The sequence below is a fragment of the Rhea pennata genome, chromosome 16 (genome assembly GCF_028389875.1).
Source record: "Rhea pennata isolate bPtePen1 chromosome 16, bPtePen1.pri, whole genome shotgun sequence".
Taxonomy (NCBI): Eukaryota; Metazoa; Chordata; class Aves; order Rheiformes; family Rheidae; genus Rhea; species Rhea pennata.
Genome location: NC_084678.1, coordinates 3800080 through 3822393, shown reverse-complemented (window position 1 = coordinate 3822393; position 22314 = coordinate 3800080). Strand labels below are relative to the sequence as shown.

The following is a 22314-nucleotide window of genomic DNA, read 5'->3' as shown; positions in this document are numbered from 1 at the left end:
AGCCAGAGCATTAGCCTTCCCCGGAGTTAACTCTATTTGCTTTCCCAGGGGACTCCAGGCTCCCTGACATACACGTACGGGGCAGGAGAAAAGGAAAAGGTTAACTCACAATTTGTCATTTAGCAGCAATGTCCCTGTCTCATTGCAGATGCTTCACTGAGAGCTCTGCTCACGCTGCTGACCCAGAGGTGCCGGGCTAACAAATCTCCGCTCCCATTAGAAAGTGTCTTCAAATCACCCATTTCATTAAAATATGCAAATGTCTTGCTCCAGGCCAGCCTCCTGGTGGAGAAGGGGCTCCGGAGAGGCAGCTTTCCCAGAGACCTGCCTCCTTCTCTGGCTGTAGGCAGAAAACTCCCAAACCTCAAGACCGATTTCAATACCAACAGCCGCCTCTGTGTTTGCCTGCCGTCTTCTTTCTCTGTCAACCAGGCGATGCTTTTCCAGGCTCTGCAGGATGCTGCGGGCTCAAAACCGAAGCTCGCGGCACCGGTGCGGCGCCGTCCCCTCGCAACAGTGGGCTGTCTGGGCCCGCAGCACAACTCCATCGCACACAATTTGGTTGCTAACCAGGAGAACCTGGAGATGCTTCAAGGACCGTGTCCGCACACAGCATCGATGCTTCACCTTGCACGTTTGTGAGGACGAGGTGTAACACTGGAGCATGAAACGCTGCCAGATCCTGTCAATTTTTGTCCAGGATCTTGGTGATTTCTGTGCGTTTCTGATGTGGTTGGTAGCACCCTCGTCTGTGAACGCACCTCCGCTGGCTTTAGGAAATGTAGAGCAGACGCGGTCTTTGCGTGGCCCCTCAGCCAGCAAGCTCAGCACTCGGGAGAGCCGTCAAGCCCCAGGAGGGAGCGGAGAGCACCCAGCTAAGACAAAGTCAGTTCAGGAAACACTCCGTAAATAAACCACTCTGTAAACGCTGCCTGTGCCGCAAACTGCGCACAGCCAATGGGACTCCCGCAGGGACACCACAAACGCACCGCACGGACTGGGTTTACAGCCTGACTTTGCCGCCAAGAGCTGCATGGTGAGGGAATACTCAAAGCATCTACTACTGTCCAGCCAGACGGCACTTCACATTTGAGAAAGGGAAAGAAAAAAAAATGTTGAGAGCCGTCTGAAACCAGTGTTAGGAAAAAAGACAATGAGATGTTAGCTCATGGGGGGAGATGTTGGGCCATAGGTAGCGGCAGCATTCATGAATTCCCTCCTGTCCTCTGCTAAATATCGCAAAGCAACAAACAAAACTATTTTAATCCACCCAGTATTTGCCAAAGAGCGAGCAAGGGTCTCCAACGACAAGGGAAATCAAGGCAATGTGATCTGCCCAGCATTTTGGGTCAACTGCATCCATCTTGACTCTCTCAATCCCTCCTATGACCACTAAAGTAGACTTCCTTCTCACAGATGTCAGAACCTGCCACTCCACACCGTCTTCCTGAGTGTGCCCCGGCACCTTTTCCAGCCAGTGCACGGCCTTCTCCAACCCCGCTGCGAGGAGGCGCTCAGCATGGCGGAGAGCAGGAGATGCAGGCCTGAAGCATCCCCTTTGCCAGGCTCTGCCTCGAATAACTCATCAGGAAGTTTTAAAAGACTTTTTGTCGCAATCTGGAATCCTGACACAGAGACCCCAGCAACGCCTAATCGACACCACTGACTTACTGCAACACCTGATGGCCACCAAGCAAAAGCTTTCACTCCCTTTAATCCCCTGGCAGAAACACCTCAAGGCACAGTCTAGGTTATCTCCCTTCTACAATGTTTCTGCTTCTCTAAGCAAAAGAGGAGACAAATCTTGGCTCCCACTGTTTGTGATCTGCAATGTTTATTTCACCCAAAAAAATAGTAATTTTCATGCGGAATCTTTTGGTTCATAAAACAAGTTGTTTCCCACCAGCCACCTGACAACCCTCCCCCCACAAACCAAGAAGTAAAATGATCCTGGTTGGATCCTGGAGTTATCAAAAGAAAGAGAACCATCCAAATTTATCAAAGAAAAATGGTTCCTATCATCAGCTACAATACTGAATAGCTTGGCAAATGGAGCGCTCCTCTGGAGTTCCCATCTCTCAAGCAGTATGGATTTGGCTCAGGTCTCCAGCCGTTGCATTTCTAAAAGGCGTGTCTGGAGGGATAGACACATTTGCTCTCTTTACAGCATTCGAGGACTCTCCTGGCGCTTAAAACAGGGGGACGGAAGCGGCCACATCAGCATCTTTAACTGGGCTATATAAATATAAAACATCAATACAAACAGATTCTTTGTACAGAAAATATCATCTCACAAGGCACTAGAGTGATCGCATGGCCGGTCAAGGTGGGCTCTCCACTGGGCACTTTTAAAGCTTCTGATGAGAGATGGTGCTGGAAGCGGGAGGGGACAGAGCAGCTGCTGAACGTGGGACCAGAGAAGTCCTGGTGCTGCGTCCAAGAGTGGCTTCTGACTACAGCTGCCCAGAAGATGCCCTAGCAGTGCTTTTTTTTCTGGACGGCTAGTGTTTTTCCTTGGCTGTTGTGGCATGACCAGGGGGTTCTTATCTCATCTGGATGGCTTTTGGTTTGGTTTGGCCTGGAGGGAGTTGTAGGTGCATAGATCTCATGGAGGTGTTGAGTACTGCTCTGCCTGGCTCTTTCCTCTGTCTTCACGCCAGCAGCCCAAGCCGGGTCACTTTGGCCGAGAGGAATGAGTGGATGATGAAGACAATGGTTTTGGGGCAGGAGTGAAGGTCCAATTGCTGCAAGAAAGGATTGGAGGCACATGTGTAATGGTAAGGGCTGTGCTCAGTGCAATCAACTTTCTCCTTGGGATGGGAACAGCTCTAAAGCATGCCATGAAGAAGCTGTGGAGGGGTTGGGAACCACCGAGAGCCTCCTAAACCCAACCATGGCTTCACTGGGCTCTGTGAAGGGCCATGGAACACCAGCATGGAGGGGAGGAAGCACAGCCCTAGGAGCAGCAGGAAGACACCAACCCTCTCCCCCTGCCTTCTGCCAGAAAGGATAGGTGCTAGGTAGGATGCTGGTGCTCTTTTCCAACTCCCCTCCCAGGGGGCCTGGCAGGAGTGTGGGGGAAGTTAGGGCATGAGAGAAGCCTTGGATAAAGTCAACTCACAATCTCTCCCTCCGGGCCACCAAAGTCCAAGTAGAGCATCTTGGTGCCATCATCAGAGGACATCTGCAGCTTCTCAAAGGGCTGCTGCAGCAGGATTGTCTTGCTGAGCCCAGGCTCAGTGGTGAAGATGGTAAAGCCTTTGTCAATGTGGATGGACAGGGTGCAGTCCTGCCCATTCCATGTGCATGCTGAAGGAGAAGAGGTGAAGGAATCATACGGTCCCACCAGCACCTGCCTCAGTCTTCTCTGATTACCTCCTGGATGACCAGGAGCTGACTGAGCCAGGCACCATTAGGCCCTTGCATGACCATATGAACTTCAGTGATCGCGGGGCTGATGACCAGTGCCTCAAAGCATGGCATGACCAGGACAGCAGCTCCCAGAGGGCTCAGTTGAACCTGCACCAGCACCTCAGCAGTGACATCCCTGCATGAGGGCAGCTCTCCCTGAGCTCCCACTGCCACCCACCCTGTGCTGTGAATGGTTTACACACTTGGGGACCTGATCCCAGGCACAGGGACAGGCGCGGGGGACACCCACCACCATTGCTCTACATCCCTCCAAGGCTGCAAAGCTGAGCTCCAGGATGAGCCAGGATGACACATACCAGGATGACACCACTGCTCTGGGCACCACTTTGCCCTGCCATGGGGGATGTCCCACTGCGGGGCACGTCCACCTGGCCACGGTGGGGTGGGGGGTAGAGGGGAAAGTGGTCCACAGTCCCTTCCACCACTCACCTGTGGAGACCTCTTGGACGAGCTCGGCCGCGCTGTGGGTGCCGTCCACCAGCATCCGCGTCCACGTGGCCAGGTCGCGGTGGGTCTCCAGGCTGAAGAGGTGGGTCTGCACGCCCAGGCGGGTGCCGGTGCGCAGGGCGAAGGAGAGCTCGGCGTCGTACAGCGGCGAGCCCTTGGCGGGGCCCGAGTGCACCAGCCTGCCGGCACCGCCAGCGCCCTCAGGGCCCGCTGCGCGCCCGGCTGCGCGCCCGCTGCGCGCCGCGCCGTGCGGCCGGCAGGCGGCGCTGCAGCCCCGCGCGTGGGCCCGCTGCGCGCCCGGCACGGCGCGCGCACCCCCGCACACGCGCAGCCCGGGCGCAGGGTGTTGCGCAAACGCACCCCACCGCGCGCCCTGCGCGCCCTGCACCGCGCCTTGCGCCTGCACCTCTGCAAAGCGCACGTACGTGCGCCGCACCCCCGCCCCTGCCCATGGCGGGCTGCGAGAGCGGGTCTGCCTCACCCACCTGGTGGCTATGAGGGGGTAGTTGTGCGTCGGCTTGTTCAGAGCGTCCCTGTTCTGCGGGAGGCTGTTGTAGAAGAGGAGATCCTTTTCGGTCAGGATGGCCAAGACGTTCCTCGTCCCGTCGCTGGGGAGCTGAGAAGCAAAGGGTTAGCGGGACACAGTGGGGTCCGGCCAGGAGCCTGCCAGCACAGGACAACACCAGGGGCTGCTTCAGGGACCACCCTGGCCAGCTCCACACCCCCTTGTCCACTGTCCACATGCCCAAATGCACGTTTCCAGGTGGGCCACAGCCTGGAGCAGTGGCTGGACTCAGGGCTGGACCCACAGGATGAGGAGAGGCGCTGGGGCAAGGAGGGTTCGCTTGCCTTAGCCTCCCTCCACGCCACCTCCCATCACCCCATGGCCCTGAGCCTTAGAACCCCCCTCCCTGCTGCCGCTCGGGGGTGGCACATCCCGCCCGGCCACGGCGTTACCTGCTCCGTGAGCCAGCCGACATGCTTGATGTCCTTACTCGCTGCGACGCCGGCGCCGGCCAGCTGGGCTCGCAGCTCCTCCTTGACCCTGGGGAGCAGGGCGTTGGCGTTGGCCTGGATGGCATTGAACCACGACTGTGCCGTCACTTCATCCTTCGCCCGCAGGAAGAGGGGGACGCGCCCGTCCGCTGAGCACACTTCCAGGTATCTGCAGAGGGTCACCGGAGACCTGCTGGCACCCACATGGCCCTGACGGCCAGCTCTGCCCCACTCCCCTGTGCAGGACCAGCCGCCCCGGGGTGGAAGAGGCAGCTCCAGCCGAGCCCCTCCTGGCCTGGCCCTACCTGTGCTCTGGGTCGCTCGGGAGACACTTGCGTGACACGTAGCACATTTTTAAAGGTAGGTTCTTCCCTTCCTTGAGGTCTCGCAGGGAGAGGATGGGAGAAGCTTGTTTCTGGAGGGAGGCAGTGGGAGAGGGGTCCCAGCTGACGGTGGCCCCGGAGGAGGAGTTCTTGAAGTACGGCGAGATCTCCTTCATGTACTTCACTGCAAGGGAGACCGGCCGCGGCTGAGGGCACCGTGCTGGGCACCCCGCGAGGGCAAGCACGCGGGGACCGTGGGGCTGAGCGTGTCCTTTGCCCGCTGGATCGCACCGTGGGGCGCCAGACAGCAGGGAGGGCTGTGGGGAGGAGGTGACTTCCAGCAGCCTCAAAGGCTTTTCCCCCCTTTTTCATTTGAACATGTTGCAACATCTGGAAATGAAGGATGCTGGAGGCAGCGAGCCTGGAGGCCCAACTCCCTGCGGGAGAAAGCCTCCAGCGCAGCCTCCCTACCTGCACGCTCTGCCAACATGCAGCAACAGAGCAGGAACGGCAAACCTGCCGCGAGCGCGGGCTCGTCAGCCCGGGTGGCTCATAGCCAGGGCGTGCCCGGAGCAGCCGCACTCCAGGCTCCCAGCCCGGGGCCGGCGGCACGGGATTGCTCCCGAAGCTGGTCATGCTTGGGAAACATGCGCGCAGGAGCGGGTCTGGTCCGGTACGGGAGCAGCCGGGCAGCATGAGCGCCAGGACGGGCCGCCCTGAGAAGGCCCTTAGACGCTTGCTCCGAAGGCAGTCCCCCCGCAGCGTAGCCCTGCTGACTCGGCTGCGCGCAGGGCGTGCTGCTAACCACAGCAGGGAATCGAGCGGTGCTAAAAATAGCCCTTTTCTCTCCCCTCTCCTTTTTTTTTAAACCTGGCTCAGCTCACAGATCCAATTCCAATGTGGTCCCCCCGTCAGCCGGGGCAGCACAGGGAGGCATGAGGCGGGGAATGGGCAGCAATCCCAGGCCAAAATTACACAGACCAAATTGTGCTGGTACAGCCAGTCCACCAGCCAACTGGGAACAAAGTAGTAATAGCTCCTAAATACCATGGCTTGGCCCCAGGCAAAGCCTTTAACTGCATTTGTGCAGCTCACATAACCCCTGGCTGATTAGTTATGATCTAGGGACAAGAAACCATCTTTAAGGCCAGAGCCCTCGGAGTTGTGTTTGTACCACAGCCCAGCTCTGGAGGTTTAGGGGAAGGGGGAGATGAAAGCCGCCGAGAATTGATGGGGCCCCAGGGCTTCATCTGAAAAGTTAGGTCATCAGCTCTCAAGACTGATCTGCAGCCCGGGCCAAAAAGCTCTGGTGGAGTGCAGAGGAGTCGGGGAGCCGCGAAGAGGCCAGTGGGAGCAAAGGGAACGGACCGTTCATGGTCCTACGCTGCGGACCTCTGTGGCCCTGCTAAAAGGAGCAGGCGATGGGCTCGCTCCTGGTGCCACTGCGGATCCCAAGCCACAGCAGGGATGACCCAGGAGTGTCCTGCCACCTGGGGAGCTCCTGCCACCTGGGAAGGTCCTGCCACCCAGGGAGGTCCTGCTGCCTGGGAAGGTCCTGCCACCTGGGAAGGTCCTGCCACCCAGGAAGGTCCTGCCACCTGGGAAGGTCCTGCTGCCTGGGGAGGTCCTGCCACCCAGCCACCCTGGCTCTCCTGGGCACAGCAGCACCAGGGCAGGGGAGGTCACGGAGCCTCTTTCCCTTTTTGCCCTGAGACGGGAGCGTGCTGTCCCCGGGCGGCGCAGGTGTCCCAGGGAGCCATGCCCGCCCGAGACCCCTCCCCAGCCGCAGCCCGCCCGCGTGGGGCCGGAGCCATAAACGGACACGATCCTGCCGCGGCACGTGGGTCGGGTTACACGGCACCGGCGCAGCACGGGGCAGAGAGGAGGCGGCAGCGGGCTTTATAAATAGCCGCCTCTCGCGCCTGGGCATTCGAGCTGCTCTGGCTTTTGCCCCGAGTCATTAATCTTGGCAGCGGGACCTGCCATTATTCCGGTGCCGGGGAACAAATTGACATTCAAAAAAATATCGCTCACACTCTGAAACAGGAGCCGCGTCCCCGAGCCCGGGCCAGCGAGCGGGTTCGGCTCCTGGGGCAAGGGGAGGACAGCGCTGTCGGGGCGCGGGGAAGCACTGCTCGAGGGCACGCGCGTGCGGGACACCTCCCAGGACACCTTTCCACCCCCACCAGCCTGCTGCTGCTTCCCGCGTCTCAGCAGCCCCGAGCTCCGGGGTGCACGTGGCTCGGTGTGGCCCCAGCAGCACCCGCTTCCCCCTCCATCGCCGCGGCGCGAAGGGGGGCGCAGGGAGCCGAGCTCAGCCCCTCGCGCTGCCTGTGCCTGCGACACGGCTGCCCCCAGGCAGAGGCGCGCCGAGCGGACTCTCCGTCCCTCTCCGTCCTTACGAAGCAGGTGACGGGGCTGCGGAGTTTCCCGGAGTGGGGCTCAGCGAGCCTGCCCCTTTCTGTGCTATGACGCGGGCGCGTGGCCACCGGGCACATGGCCAGCCCCGGAGAGCAGCCCTGGGGCTGCCTGGCTCTCTCCTCGCCCCCGGACAATTTGCAGTCCGATTTCTGCTCTGCTTTTCCAGCCTTTGAAATGCAAGCTGCTCTGGACAGGCAGCTCCGGTGTTCCAAAGGCACCACTTCGTTTTAGCCGCAGTCAGACCAAACCCCATCAGGGACATTTCTGCAACGAGGAGGCTCTCCAAAGCTGATACTCCTCTTGGAGTAACCTGGCCATCAAGGGCGAAATGAGGGTGTCCCAGCCTTGTGGGTTCTCGTGTCCTCCAGTTGGCCCTGGAGGAGCAGGGAGGGAGGGTCCCTCGCTTGGTGGCAGCCCACCTGGCAGGCTGTCCCCCATGCCAGGGTCTCGTGTCAGTAGCCCTGCTAAGGGCAAAGATGCCTCCAAAATCCAGGATGCCACCTCAAGATCCTAACACCTAACTCAAGGTGTTTCTAATGCAATACAGCCAGGCTACCAAACTGGCACTTTGGCAAGAAGTTCCCCTCATAATATGTCAAGTGGGACATTGGGGGCCTGCTTTTGGAGAGGACCAACAGGCTAACAGGGCTGGTGGCCCAGCTGGAGGCACCTGCACCGAGCAGCATGGGAGATGACCCTGCAGTGGGGGAAAGAGCCTCACAACCTTCCAGGCCACAGCCTTCATGGGACCGTTGCAGTAGCAAGAGAAAGCACGTGGTACGGGGAGTGCTGCCACTCACGGAGCCAGCTGCACAAGGACATGAGACGTCTCCAAAGCAGCGGTGCTGTGCTATTTCTGGGGACCAATTTGCTTTGGATCACATGGGGAAATAAATAAGTCCTCGCAGGGGACAGAATTTCAGGCAGCATCCAGGTGCCATCCCAGGTCACGATTAACCATGCACTAGCCGACAACGCAGTCATGAAGAGGAGCGTGAACGTGAGAGGGGGCACCAAAGGCGATCCTGCTGTTTTTATAGCGGATGGACTTAAACTTCTGCCAGTCTTTACTACAGCAAAATAGTCTGCTACTGAATGGATTAATTAATTACATTCATCTCATTAAAGCAAGTGACTCGGACCATATTATGTATCAACTCTGCTACTGGCAACTGTAATTCTTAGACTAGATTCTTTTTATTTAATTAACATTTTACAGTCCTTGGGCTCCCAGGCTGGCTGCACTCTCCCTGTTAGTCAGCACCACTCCAAAAATCACTCAGCAGAAATACTGCATCACTGCTCTTGATTTAAAACTACTTCCAGCAGGAAAAGAAGCCTCAGTGGCTGCCGGCCCAAACCTGCAGAGCCCCTAAAGCGATGTTGCCCCCGGAGGCAGTGCAAAACGGTCATCCCTGCTGAGCTTCCCCGGCAAGGAGAGGGGAGGAACGGGACCTTCTAACTGCTTGGGGCTTTGCAGGTTTGCACTGAGCAATATTTTAGGTTTTGGGGAAGTGGCAAAGAACAGAAGTCTCCAGAGAAGATCAGCATCTCTTGAGGCCTTGTGTGCCCAACCGGCTCCCTTTGCAGAGAGCACAGATGGCCCAGAGGTGTCCCAAGTATGTGGGATCGCTCGAGGACCCTGCGTACCCCAAACCAAGCAATGAGCTACTTGTGCTGACCTGCAAGACAGCATCACCTGCACAGGGCCCGTAAGTTTACCTCGAGGCCTGAGATGTGTCCTGCTTCCCTTGCTATACTGCAGTTGTCATTTTTTGCTTAGCACTCCAGAAAACAGCAAAAAATGTTCAAATCTGTATTTTTGCTCCTTGGGTTGACAGTGCATCCCTTCCCTACCACTGCATCCCTTCCAAGGGAGACGAGAGAGCCTGAAGCAACTTTCCAGCTGTTCTCAAGACAGAGGTAACATGCTGTGCACCACACATCGAGCTCCCGGCTTTGGAGGGCTTTGCCAAGGAGCCACATGGACGAGGACATTTATCATGGCACCTTTCGCCATTATTCCTCTCACAGGCGCAGGGCGCTCACAGCGTAAGGGCACGCAGCTGCCCTGGCCACCCCTCGCTCAGCGCTCACCTGTTAGATCCAACACTGATGGTCAGCAGAAGCGGAGGTTTGCACACAAGCTCTCATCTGTTTAATAACCAAACCCAGGAGGCACAAGAAACACTCCTGGACGCGTTAAGTAAGCATCCCCTTTAGGGCTACTTCTGCCTCGGCTGGCCTCCTGCTTTTCACGACCATTCGCTCTCCTTACGTGCTTCCAGCCAGAAAGCAGGTGTGAAAGGCAGTGCTGACCACTAACGCTGCAGGTCACTCTGCAAGAGCAGTGCCAGCTGTGGGCAGCTTCCCTCACAGGCTGGCACTCTGCTTCAGCAAGGTCACCGCATCACTAAAGATCACAACGTGGATTCATCGTGGAGAGGTATGAGATTAAACTACCAGTCAGTGATAGGATGGGTCTCGGCTCTTCCTCCTGAGAGCCTGGACCTCTCCAGTGGCATCTGCACAGCATCTCAACTCAGAGAGCTCCAACTGTGAACAGACAACCCAACGGGAAGGCGTCTAGCAGCCAGGCAGAGAGGTCCTGGGGTGGACAATAAAACTGGGGCCAACAGGGAGCTGGTGAACTCAGTACAGACCAACTTCAGCTGCCGAAATAAATGGATGTCAGCAAATGTGCACGGGCTGCGGGGGGTTTGCCCTTGGGTGCCCGCGGCACCTCACTCCCCAGCGGCGCGACAGCGGGCGCGTAGCTCCGTGCAGCATCTGCGCCACAAGCCTCCCCGCCTGCTCCTGGCAGCGAGCTTGGAAAGCACCCAGTAGTCAGGAGTGGAAGAAGGAAGAGAAACTACCCTCAATGTTTTTATGCTTAATTCCCTCCCTCTAAGCAAAGAAGCTGCTTCACGCAAAGCAGCCAACAGTCAGGCATGCGGCAGGCACGCTGCTGAGCCCCTCGGTGCCTCTGAGCCTCGTGCACTGCCCAAACTCTTCTGGGGCCGGGCTGAGCTCTCCCCGAGCGCTGCGAGGTGCCTGCAGGGTGCTGTCGAAGGGTTTGCACGTGCTGGCAGAAAGCCTGGGCTCCAAGGGGGAGCCCCCCGCCTCGGCGGTGGCGACGCATGCGCCCGGCGCGTGCACAGCCATTCAGTCCAGCCTGTTTTCCGAGCAGGAGCTGCATCTGGGGGGTGTTGATTATTCCACTGCCCCTCCTCCCTCGCAGGAGGAGAGGTCCGAATTCCTCCTCCAACGTCCTTGGGATACTCAAAGCTCCAGAAACAGCCGCAGACAAATCACTGCACGGGAACTGCTTTGCAGAAGTGGAAACTGGAAACGCAAAGCCTGGCTCAGACACAGACTGCAGCTCTGCCCGGCTGGACAGGGAAGAGCACAGGGAGCAGGAGGAGGGGAAAGCTGGCTTCAGGGGCTTGTGTTTGCAAGAGCCCAGTTTAAAGTATCCCACTATATAGCAGATAAAACGGCCAGACGCAAGCAGCTTGGCTCGCTTGCAGCTGAGGAGCAGGGATACCTCTCCTGGGCCGCGCTCCCAACGCTTTCCTCTAGTTCAAGGACACCCCCCAGTGCCGGCGAGCCGTTCCCTGCTGCCGGATCTGCAGGGGTCTCCCCACCGGCCCTTGGGGGCCTTGGGCATGCGGGGGGCACACGCCACCCGGCCTTTCCCCGTGCCTAGGGAGCTGCTGGCTCCTTCTCACGCAGCCTCTGGCTCTTCCTTAAAAGGGAAGCGGCAGCCAGAGACGGTGCTTTCCGAGCGCTGCAGGGGACTGCAGCGGCCCCGCGCACCAGTGAGTGGGAAGGAGCATCCTCCGTCGTCAGCCGGGAGCTGCCGCCTGGCGCCAGCGATGGGGCAGAAGCCTCCTTTCGCCCCAGCTCATTTGCCCCCCGGGGCATCCCGCAAAGCCGCCTTCGCTGCTGACAGCCTGGGCGGCCCTGGCCATAACAGCACGGAGGGAGGGCGCGGGGAAGGGGCTGCCACGGGCCTTGTGCCTCCCCAGGTCTCACCCCCAGCTCCGCACGTGCTGTCCCACCGGGACGGTCGCTGCATTGCTTTGGGGCCCCTAAAGCATTGCTTGGGGCCCCTAAAGCAGCAGCCGCTGGCCCCAGCTGCAGCAAAGCCGCAAGTTGTTTCGGGAGATCACACAGCAAGCGAATCCAAGCCACCACCCACTGCTGCCTCAAAACCTCCTTCCAGTTCATGTTGTGCATTATTTTCCATCGGTCCAGCTCCATTCTTTGGGCATTTTATGTTTCACACCATGCGCGTGTCTCTACCCCCACAACTGCCTGGGCTTCCCATATTTAATCCAATTAGTGCGCCAAAGCCGAGCAACCTGAGTGCTCTGCCTTCTCCCTCCTGCCCCCCTTCAGCTTTTCTGAATTTCAAACTTCCAAGCTATTACTTGGCCAAGAAAGGGCCAGAGACCTGTGACAGCACGAGAAGCTGTCCAGGCACTGCAGGCAGGAGACTCCGAGTTACACCACCCATGGAGGTGAGACATCTGCAGACACAGGTCCAGCCACAGATCTTTTCTGTTACTCCCGGCCCTTTGCAGTTTGCTCCACAGGCTGATACAGCACAGAGACCTTTCCTGGAAAAACTACTCCTGGAAAAACTGCTTGTCCTCACACAGAAGCCATTCCCCAGGCAGCTGGTAGGGTGTTTACTCACCTTTCCCCTGCCATAGAGGCTCTCTGGACACAAAGCAAGACAAAACACTATGGGGAAAAATAAGGTAAGACTGAGCAACTCTCCCCAAAATAACAGTGTAATATAAATACAGGCAAACTCCTTGTGTAAATATCAAGAGAGTAGTTTGGCACATCTGAAAAATCTTGGCAAGATGCAGAGAGAGGTATCTGCATGTCATCATGCTCGGCCAGCAAGGATCAACAAGGACACCAGGGATCTGCAAGCCCAGTTCAGCAGCACAGGGTAAAATCTAACAGGCAGCACTACTCCTGATATTTGTAATAAATTAATGTGTTAACTCCCAGCTCTACTACTGGGGAGCCACCAGAGCCCATCTCCCTGACCACTGGCCATGCAAGGAGCGTGCAAACCACCCCAGCCACAAGGCAAAGAGTTCCTTCATGGCCTGAGCTCCGCTGATCTGCTCAGGGCCACATCCCAGGAGCAATGCTCCCAGTCCGGAGACTGTTTTGCCCTGTACTTCTGAGAACACATGTTGCCTTTTGATGTTGCCTCTTTTCATAATTAGAGAAATACAGAGTTTTGTTATCTTTTGAAATGCCTCTTGCAAACTATGCTCAAAACTACATCTCCAAGAACAAACTTTGCCAAGAGGAGAAAGGTGGCTGAAAGCAGCTGTGTTAAATTCCCAGTATTAGATTTTTTGTAATTACAGAAAACGTGAATGATAGAGAAGCTGAAATTAAATTCAAAGTTGGGGGAATGCCAGGGGTCGGTTTCCAGGCCCTGAGTTGAACCAGTCCAAATTTGCGGTCAAAGCAGATCTTCTTTCATCCCCCTGACTCCAATCACCACGCTGCCGTGGGAGGGAGATGGCTCTCTTAGCTTTTTGTTGACGGAAAACTTTTGAAGTTTTGCCTTACTGTAAATTACAGAAAAGTCTGAAATCTCAAGGAGTCTCAGAGGAAGAGAAAAACTGTCGCCCACAGCTCTGCTCTGAGCTGCACCAACCTCCTGCTTCTGGCTACCAGGATCCTGCCGCCTCCAAGCACCTTTCCTTCTCCTCCACCTTTCCGGGACCCCCGTCTGGGGTTGCACACCTGAACCCAGCACTGGCCGCACCGCTTCCCCACCCCACCGCCAGCCCCCAACCGCACCACTCGGCCAGCGGGCTTTGCATGGCAGAGACACGCCGTGCAAGCGCCCGTCTGCGCTGCCTGCGGCGCTGCAGCTTGGCCTCGGTGGCTCGTGGGCTGCCCCGGCCAGGAGCACGGCGTGCTGCCGTGGCGCTGCTCGCGCCTCGCCGTGCAGCCCAAGCGAAGTGCGTCCGATCAGGTTTCCGAGCATGCTCGAGCCCCTGTGGGACAGGAGCCTCCAGAGCCGGGAGGTTTTGTGGCCGCCTGTGCACCCGTCTGCCCAAAACGGCTCGCACAGCCGGTTGAGCGCGCAGCAGCTCCCCGAGGCGCTGCCCTGCCGTTCGGGCGCCCACGCGAGCCGAGCGGGGCTCCTGGCAGAGCCGACCCGTGCAGCGAGCCTGCCGGCTCCCGCCTCTCGAGAGCTGCCACCAGCTCTCTGCCTTCCCGTCTTGCGGCACAAACGGCGCCTTTCACAAAGCTGCTGGCTTCCAGCTGTTGGGCCACGGCCGGGAAATCTCGGGGAGCAGGAAGCGCCTGCTCGATGTTAAGGTCCTTGTGTTGCTTTTTGCCAAGCCTTGGAACAAGCCCAAGCACAAGAAAGGAGCAGGAAAGTCCCCGCTTCACCGCCCTGCGGGCTGCCCCTGCTCGGCGGGCTTCCTCGGCAGCGCTGCCCCGCTCCCGGCTCTGCAGTCCTCTCCCCGGCCGGCACAAGTGCGTCCGGCCCTGGAGGAGGTTTAACCTCACCTCCGGGGGCAGAGGAACGAATAGCTCGTCCTCGCATCAACTCTGCGGATGGATACTCCCCCACTGGCCCCTCTGAGCCACGCTGGTGCGGGAGGGAAGGGAACGGGGAGGCTCCTGGACAGCCAGAGGGGGGAAGAGCTATAACCACGGCATGCATTTTCCCTGGGTTACAGCTTTGGTTAATGGGACTCCCCCACCAGCTTCTCCCGAGTTACACCAGCGGAAGCAGTCAGCCTCTGCATGCAGAAGTTGAGAAGCGACTTGAAGAACGCCTGGTATCGCTGGCAAAACGCTCCCAGCTGGGCCTCCTAGCAACCTGCCCAAAACAAGGAGCAGGGCTCGCATGGGAGAGCAGGGCCAAGGCTGGGCTCCCCCCTGGGGAGGAGCAGAGGACAGTGCCGGGGAGCCCAGGCTGCACTGCTCACCTGGACCCTGCCCCACGGCTGCAGGTTCTCACCAGCTCAGGGAGCGGCTGCTGAGCTACCCCTGGTCAGGAGCCACCAACCCACTCCAGCATCCCACCAGCCCCGCAACATCTCCCATTGCTGCAGGAGGCCAGCGGTGTCAGCTACAAGCTAATCGGAGATGCTCTGGCTGGTTATCACAGGAACCAAACCTAGCTAGCTCTCGTTTGAAGCATAACCACCGGGAGCTTTGATTTGTTAAGCAGCCCAGAGGGTCTCGTCTGAGCTCGATGGACAGCCAAGCCCCTGCACGCAGCTGCCTCCCAGGAGGGCGACCTCGCAGCGCCCTCCCTCCATCTCAGCTCTGGGGGAGGTTGAGGAGGTTGGGCAGGTCTGGGAAGAGGAGCTGCTCTTCAGAGGAGGGGCAGCTCATCTTCACCCCATGCAGGACCTTCAGCAGAACAGAAACGCAAGCCAAAGCACAGGATGAAAAGAAAACAGCAGAGAGAGGGTGGTCTGGGTACAGCAGGCTCCAGGAAGGAATTTCACAGACTCCAAGAGAAAGAAGTTCTTGTATTTCTCTTTGGTCAAAGGAAAAAAAAACAACTATCGGCTCCCAGCAGCTGTGCAGAGCAGCACATTCCTCAGACTGAAATGTGGTTCTGCGGCTCCCAGGAGAGGAGGAACCCATAGCAAAAAGGGCTGAGCAAAGCTAAAATTAAAATTTGGAGATGATATAGTTTAGGGAAGGAGCAGGAAAGAGAAGACGCAGCTTTCTCTCTGGCCCAGGCAAAGCCTGGGGAGACCAGAGTGCTTCCCCAAACTAAAAATCTCCTTTTGGGATCTGCAGCCCTACAACTGCAGAGGAAAATGTTTCCAGCACAGAGATTGTCTCAGTTAGCCACAAGCAACCTATCAGGAGGGCAGAGACATCCCCTCAGCTCTGCTGCAGCACCCAGGACAGTCCTCATCTGCACCAGATCCCAGTGCCCACTTGACTGGGTGGTCAAGAGCCACCATCCCATCTGGCCTGCAGCCAGAGGGCAAGGACTCTGGCTCCTCATTCTTGTCCTGCCACTGGCTGCAAGGGAAGGACCCTCCCAGAGGATCAGGCTCAATTAGCAAAGGTGGGAGCAGGCCCAGAGCTACTATGACAGATAAAAGCATCTTCCTCGAAGGAGAAGAGCAGGGTGCATCAGTCTGGGCTTCCCACAGCCCTTTGTCCCAACACACCTAAGCCCAACTTCCAAGCAGGGTCTGGGGGGACTCCTGTGGCGTGCCAGCCCACAGGAGCCTGCGAGGCAGCAGGAACCGGAGGCTGTGACTGTCTAGGACCAACAAGAGCTCCATTTCCATGTCTCCACCTGCCTGGAGCGACTGAGCAGAGCTTGGCGTCAGCAGAGCTCTGCTCCCCTCCAAGGGCGGTTTTACGACGATGACTCTCAGCACAAAGCCCTTCCTGATGACAGGTGTCCAGTTTTGGCTTCCCATGGGACGCTGAAGGCTGCGGTCCCTGGGATGTTTTCAGGCTTAGCCATCAGATCCAGGGGTCTGCGGTTTGGACGCAGGTCCCACGCTCCCGGGCACCCCACCACGTGCGGACGCGCAGCCACACACTGCCGCTGCCCCCGGCCACTCTGGTGGGGTGCCTGCTCCAGCAGCTGCACTTGCAGCACCAGGTTTCAAAACCTCCTGAGCTGACCCTCTCTGCACCTCAGCTCCCTGCTCCCTCCTGCCTGCCTGAAACCCACTCCGGGAAAACTCAGAGCAGAAAGAAACATTCCCAGCAAGGAGCTGGAGTGATAGCACACACTCTCCTCGCTGGTGTAAATCTGCAGAACCAGGTGGCCTTACTCCAACCAAGGATGTAGAGTTAAATGAAAATCATGGGAAAACCAAAGAGTTTATCATTGCCCCGTGAACTGTTCGGTGGGTGGCACCATGAGGCGAAAGAGCTGCAAAATCCATAAAGACTCCCCACACCTCCCATCTCTGCCTGCCTGCAGAGGAAACAGCACAGCAGGGCTTCAAGCGGTGGCTTGAGCAGCACAAGCTGTTCCCTCCATCTCTGGAGGGACATCCCAGCAGCTATTTCCAGCTCTCCAGATAAGCAGATAAGTCAGTCTGCACATACTGTTTTTCATTGAAAAAAAAAATTCATATGTATACAGAGAGGATGTGCCACCCTCAGGCTCCCAGCACAGCACCAGCACAGCCCCGGTGCGGCGGAGCGGGCACCCTGCTCGCCTGATGTCGGTGCACATCTGTCCCGCAGAGCGCAGCCGGCTCCAGCAGCCCAGCCTGGTGGGGAGTGCGGTGCACAGCCCCATGGCAGTGGCACAGGTGACAAAACCCCATGTGCAGGTCAGCCGGCAGAGCCAGCACAGGCGAGCTTGCCTCACATTAAGGCTCTTCGGTGCCCACCCCGAATGCTTCGGTTTCTGCTCCCACCAGGACTGACTTAGGACTGTGGGTCCTTGTCACGCTCCCATCAGGCAGGATGGTTTAGCATGCCAAAATAGAAATGGCTAGGAAACAGCATCTGGGAAAGCACATCAGCCACGTCACTGCACACGCAGGAGCAGAGGGAGCAGGAGCACCCACACCTCCTACCTTCCAAGACCACCTCCTTGCCAGTCTTCTTCAGAGCCTGCACTGCCTCATCGTGTGTTGCCTCCGAAAGGTCAGTCCCGTTAACGGAGAGGATGGCGTCTCCCACGTACAGTGCCTCTGTCTGATCTGCTGCCAGCCCCTTAAATATCTTGGATATCAAGATGGGCATTTTATTCTCTCGGCCACCTTAAAACAGAAGAGAAAAGGCAATTATGAGCATTGTGCACATACAGAAGTGTGTGTGGACAGGGGTGTGTGGGCACTAGCTGGCCTCAGCAAATGTGCAGCCTTCTCCCAGGCCGCAGCCCTTCCTTGCTAGGACAAACTACCACTGAGGCTTTAGACAGCAGATGAAGGTAACTTCTCCAAAAAACTAAGAGGAAATCAGCAGCTACTCTGACAGCAAACACGTACTCTTGCCATCTCCTCAACAATTTTGGCAGGGAAACCATTTCATTATTTGCATTATTAATTGTGCGTGTTCAGTGACCATCTCTGCTCTGAGAACTTTATGAGCCAAACAGGTAAGACAGTTGAATGTTTGGAGAAGTGAAAGAGCCAGAGAGAAGTGAACCAATCTGGATATTTGTTCCTCTCTACACAGAAACCCTATTTACCTGCTCTTCCCCATTCTTCAACCTAAAAAGATGCTATTCAAACATCACTGGGGCTCCAGGAGATCAATTTGCACATTAACTTTTGAACTTGCAGGGAGATTTGAGCAGCTTTTCTTTACGTGAGCTTAGGAACAGCAATGCAGCAATTATCTTTAAGCCTCTGCCCTGTTGCAGGAAGAAAAGTGTTACAAGCACTGGTACGGAGCAGGGCGGGGATCACCAGGCACCTGATGTCCTACACCTAAGAACAGCATCTCCAACGGAGCATCTTAGAGATGATCAGTTGTCTCTGAGGGACAGCGTGACCTCAACTAGCACACCAGCAGCATGTTTAAGAGCACAAAGTTATCACCAGCTGCCCCAGGGCTGCTCGCAGTCAGTGCCACAGGCATTTCCTTGCTCAGATCTCTGCCAGATCTCTTGTGGAGCAGAGGGCTTCACTTATCAGCTGTCAGAGAGGCTTCTGCAGGCTCTGTGAGCTGCTGAGCAGATCCTCATAGCAGCAATTCCTAATCTGTGCTCACGCTGCAGATGTGGAGAGCCTCCCACCAGGGTCCAGAGCAGCAGTCTGAGCGTGCTGCTCTCTGATGGCTCCGGCACATCACCCTGACCCAGCCGCGTCCCCTCCAAACAGGGCTGCAGCCGTGGGGGCGGGGGGTTGCCACAGCACAAGTCACCGTGGGCCCACAGGGATGACTGAAGAGTCAGCGTCCTCATGCAGAAGGCCGCTTGCTGTGGCTTGGGTCTGGCTGCGATGACACCACAACCAGCAGGGTCTGATCCTGACCGAGCCACTTTAGGTCCTGCCAAAATAATTATGTGCAAGTTAGGCGAAGGGAGAGGGAGCAACCACGACCAGAGAGGTGGGAGAAGCAACGAGCAGACGGGCAGTGGAAGTGATGAAGCAGCTTCACCGGCTGCGAGCTGGCTTACAGTGTCATTCCCCAGGGAAGAGACAGGCATTTGCACAGCTCACATCGCATTCTTCCATGGAAAACAGAGCCCAACTGGAGCAACGGGAAACCTAGCACAGGAGTGATAGTGTTGACTCATGGTTTTTGGAGCCAAGTGACCCAAAACACGTCTCAAGACAGGGCACTTAGCCCTCACCCCAGCCCTACCAGAGCAGCTGTAGATGTGCAGGCCTCAAGGAGCAAACAGACCTGCTCCCCAGCATGACAAGGGGGCAGCAAAACTCAGGGGGACCCAGACCTGGCTACAGCATGTAACTGAGGGCTGAGGATGGTGTCCAGGCCAGGAGCCGAGCAGAGCACTCTCTGCTCCCTGGCAGCTCACTCGCACGGGGCTGCCTGGGGCAGGCTCCCTGGCATGCGCAGGGCCAGGGCAGGGAGCAGGGCCATGCCCAGGTCTCAGCAAGCTTGTGATGTGGCTTGACATGTGCAGCCTGGCCGAGGAGCCTGAGCCGCCCCAGCACCCTCAGTGTAACCTCGGTGCCCACAGGCTGCTGACCCCATGATGCAGCAGCAGCCCCTGGGCTCCAGCCGTGTCCCCAGAACAGCCTGATGCGAAAAGCAACGCCAGCCTCAGCCACCTCCACTCACACAGCACAAAGCACAGCTGTTGTTTGCACCAGAAACCAAGGGGAGGCATTTCTTCAGCATTTTGCAGACGTCGCATCTTCGGCACACCGGTCTGCTGCCTCGCACTCTCACCCAGGAAGGGGGAAACGGGGGCCAGGCCTGGGTCAGCCAGAGCAGGCTGAGTAAGCACCAACCCTGGGGCTGCTGGGCGCCAACCATATCCCACGCTCTCCCAGGGCCCCAACCCTAGCGCTGCTCAGCGCCAGCCCCGTCCCACCCTCTCACAGGGCTACCCCAGGGAGCAATATAAGCTTGATGAGGCTGGAAGGAGAGAAGCAAGAGGCACTTCTGTGGCCTCAGCCCTGGGGCGCTCAGGCATTTTGCAGTGAAGAGTCCTCAGATAACACAAACTGCCCTGGGGGCTGGGGCCAGGACTCCTGGGGCCAGGCTGGCTGTACACTTCTGCTCTGCAGAGAGCTGTAAGACCTAAGCTGTTTTCACACTTTCCTTGGTACGTGCTGCTGTGGTAAAGTCTGAGGTTAAACTACAAGAAATTTATTACTTTTTAATGGGAAAGTGTCACCACCCCAGTTAAGAAGGAGTAATGCCTTCCCTCTGCAACAGTGGTAGTCACCTTCAGAGCTGTGTGACCAGCTGTAATGCTTTGTAGCTCCCATTTTGGATTACTGCTGCTTGTTTTTCCCATATTTTTCACTGCAAAAATAAATTTCTAACTGAACCAAGTAACATTTCTCCTTTCCTAGGAGAGCCACCGAACTAGCAATAACTTTGCAGCTGAGGGATTATCACAAAGGGGGTTTTACACTTCCCGAAAGGAAACACTGGCAATCTCAGGCATCTCATGGTGGCAGACACAGCAAGCAGCATGAGAGAAGCAAGCTGGTGTTTTGATCCAATCCCAGCAGACAGACATCCACATCACAAAATCTCCCAGCATTGGGCACTTGTACAGCCAAAGCGGAAGCAAGAGGTTGAGGCTAAATTCCTTCTGACCACCGGAGGTGAAGCCACGTCAGAAGGTAAGAGTCACACCAGCACTGCCTATGGGCCACCAAGCATGCAAACTGGCCTGCCGTTGCATTAAATTACAAACTCTCTTACCCATGCACAGGGACAGACCTTTGCCCATAGCTGACTATTTAATCCTTCTTTCACTGAATTTCTAACATGCTCAGAGCTGCATGAAAAATAAACACAAGAAGAAATGCAATCCCTGCCCGGTGAAGTTTTCAGCCTAAAGTTCACGCAAATCACCAAGGAGAAGAGAAACTCAGGAGGGGAGCAGTGGAAAGGAAAACAAGAATTATAACAACAAGGCTTCCCTGCTCAGCCCTCTGAGACCGGACATCTTCAAGCTTGAGCGTGTTATTTTAATGCCCCAGCTCTTAGGCGATACTCTGTGTCTGGAGATCCCCAAGGATTTTACAAAGATTGCAATCATTTTCTTCATTTTTCCAGCAGCTTAAAGGGGACATTTGTCAGCCCACCAGGTATGGGGTCACTGAGGAGACAAGGACAAACACACAGAGACCTCTGTTTGCTGCAAAGGGACAGCTTTGCTGTAACGTGGGTACCCTGTATGTCCCATCTGCTTCATCAGACATCTCCTCTACCAGGAAAGTGCCAGCGTGTGCAAAGTCACTGTGGGAGAAGAAGCTCTGCCAGCCCTGGCTCACTAGCAACTTGCTGCAAGCAGCCCCTGCAGTGTCCCAAACACAGGAGAGGAGAGCCCTGCTCCTGGTTGGGGGCTCCCGAAAAGCTGGCCTGTCACCCAGCCGGCTCCTGGAGCTCTGGGCACTGAGCTCTCCAGGAGCTGCCTGCCTCCCAAGCACCACTCCTTGAGCACACTACAAACATCCTTCAGCCCCTTCGTACTCCAGCTTTCACACCTCCCACCTTGCCCTTCCTCATCTCCTGTCGGGGTAGATTAAGGGACTGACCGAGGCGTGAGAACCCCAGCTCCCCCCTGGATCAGAGAGACCAGCTCTGCTCCTGCATATGGTTTTCATTCAGTGAAAACACGGAGCCAAGCTGCAGAATCCTGTCTTGAGAAGGGGACGGCAACAGGTCGCTTCTCCCGAAATCCCCGTCTCGCAGCCCTCGCTGAAAACACTCCTCTCCCCTGCGAGGTGCATCACCTCTGCTTCGGCTGCTGAAGGTCACACCCGCGGAGCAGCCGCGGCCCGCGGAGCGCAGCCGTCCCCGGCTGCCGGGAAGCCGCTCGCCCCGGTGCCCGAGCCGCGGCGCCCGCGGAGCCCGGCCGGGCCGGGCGCGCCGCCGTCGGGGCCGCGGCCGGGGACCCGCCGCGGCGGGCGGGCGCTGCCGCGGGCCTCGGCCCTCACCTTTGATGCTGATGCCGAGCCCCCCCACGTCCTGCTTGACGACGCGCACCGTGCGCCTGATGTTGGCCAGCGCCTCGGGCACGGCGGAGCCGGGCTCGCCGCCGTTGAGCTGCGCCGGCGGCGCCTCGCCGGGGCCGGGGCCGGCGGCGGGGCTCACGGCCAGCACGTCCTCGGCAAGGGTGAGCAGGACGCGGAGCCACTGCCCGCCGGGGCCGCGCAGCTCCAGCAGCCCGCTGCGCGGGGCGCGCCTGCCCGCCGCCATCTTCCGCGCATGCCGCGGCCGCCGCTGCGCCGCCCCCGCCGGGCCGCGCGGCTCCGCTCGGCGCGGCGCGGGCACCGGGCACCGCGCCGCCCCGCCGGCCTGCCCCTGGGCGGGCCCGGCCCCGGCCCCGGCGCGGCCCCCGCAGCCCGCCCGGCCCCGGTTCTCCCCCCCCCCCCCCGCGGCCGCGGCAGCAGCGCCGCCAGCCGCCCCGTCGGCGAGGGTCAGCCCCGCGCTGCCGGCCCGCTCCGCGCCGGGTGCCCCCAGCCCGCAGGAGCCAGACTAAGGGAGCCGCTGCCTCGGCCCTTCCTCCCGAAGGGAATCGCTGCCC

The 22314-nt window shown here is 58.0% G+C and overlaps 1 protein-coding gene across 3 annotated transcripts; it reads right to left on the bottom strand.

The window, feature by feature from the left end:
• Positions 1-1815: 1815 nt before the first annotated feature.
• SNTA1 (syntrophin alpha 1) lies at positions 1816-22028 on the bottom strand. 3 transcript variants are annotated; one of them, XM_062588915.1, is made up of 8 exons: positions 21725-22028; positions 17204-17389; positions 5181-5382; positions 4837-5065; positions 4365-4495; positions 3862-3967; positions 3122-3309; positions 1816-2744 (listed from the first exon to the last, which is right to left on the bottom strand). In XM_062588915.1, the coding sequence occupies exons 1-8, from the start codon at positions 21984-21986 to the stop codon at positions 2675-2677; spliced, it is 1374 nt and encodes a 457-aa protein (XP_062444899.1). In that variant the 5' UTR covers positions 21987-22028; the 3' UTR covers positions 1816-2674. The 3 variants fall into 3 exon arrangements, with proteins under 3 accessions (XP_062444899.1, XP_062444897.1, XP_062444898.1); XM_062588913.1 differs by having other exon boundaries at positions 3862-4058; positions 21725-22026; XM_062588914.1 differs by having other exon boundaries at positions 3862-4058; positions 4837-5044; positions 21725-22025.
• Between the last annotated feature and the right edge of the window lie 286 nt (positions 22029-22314).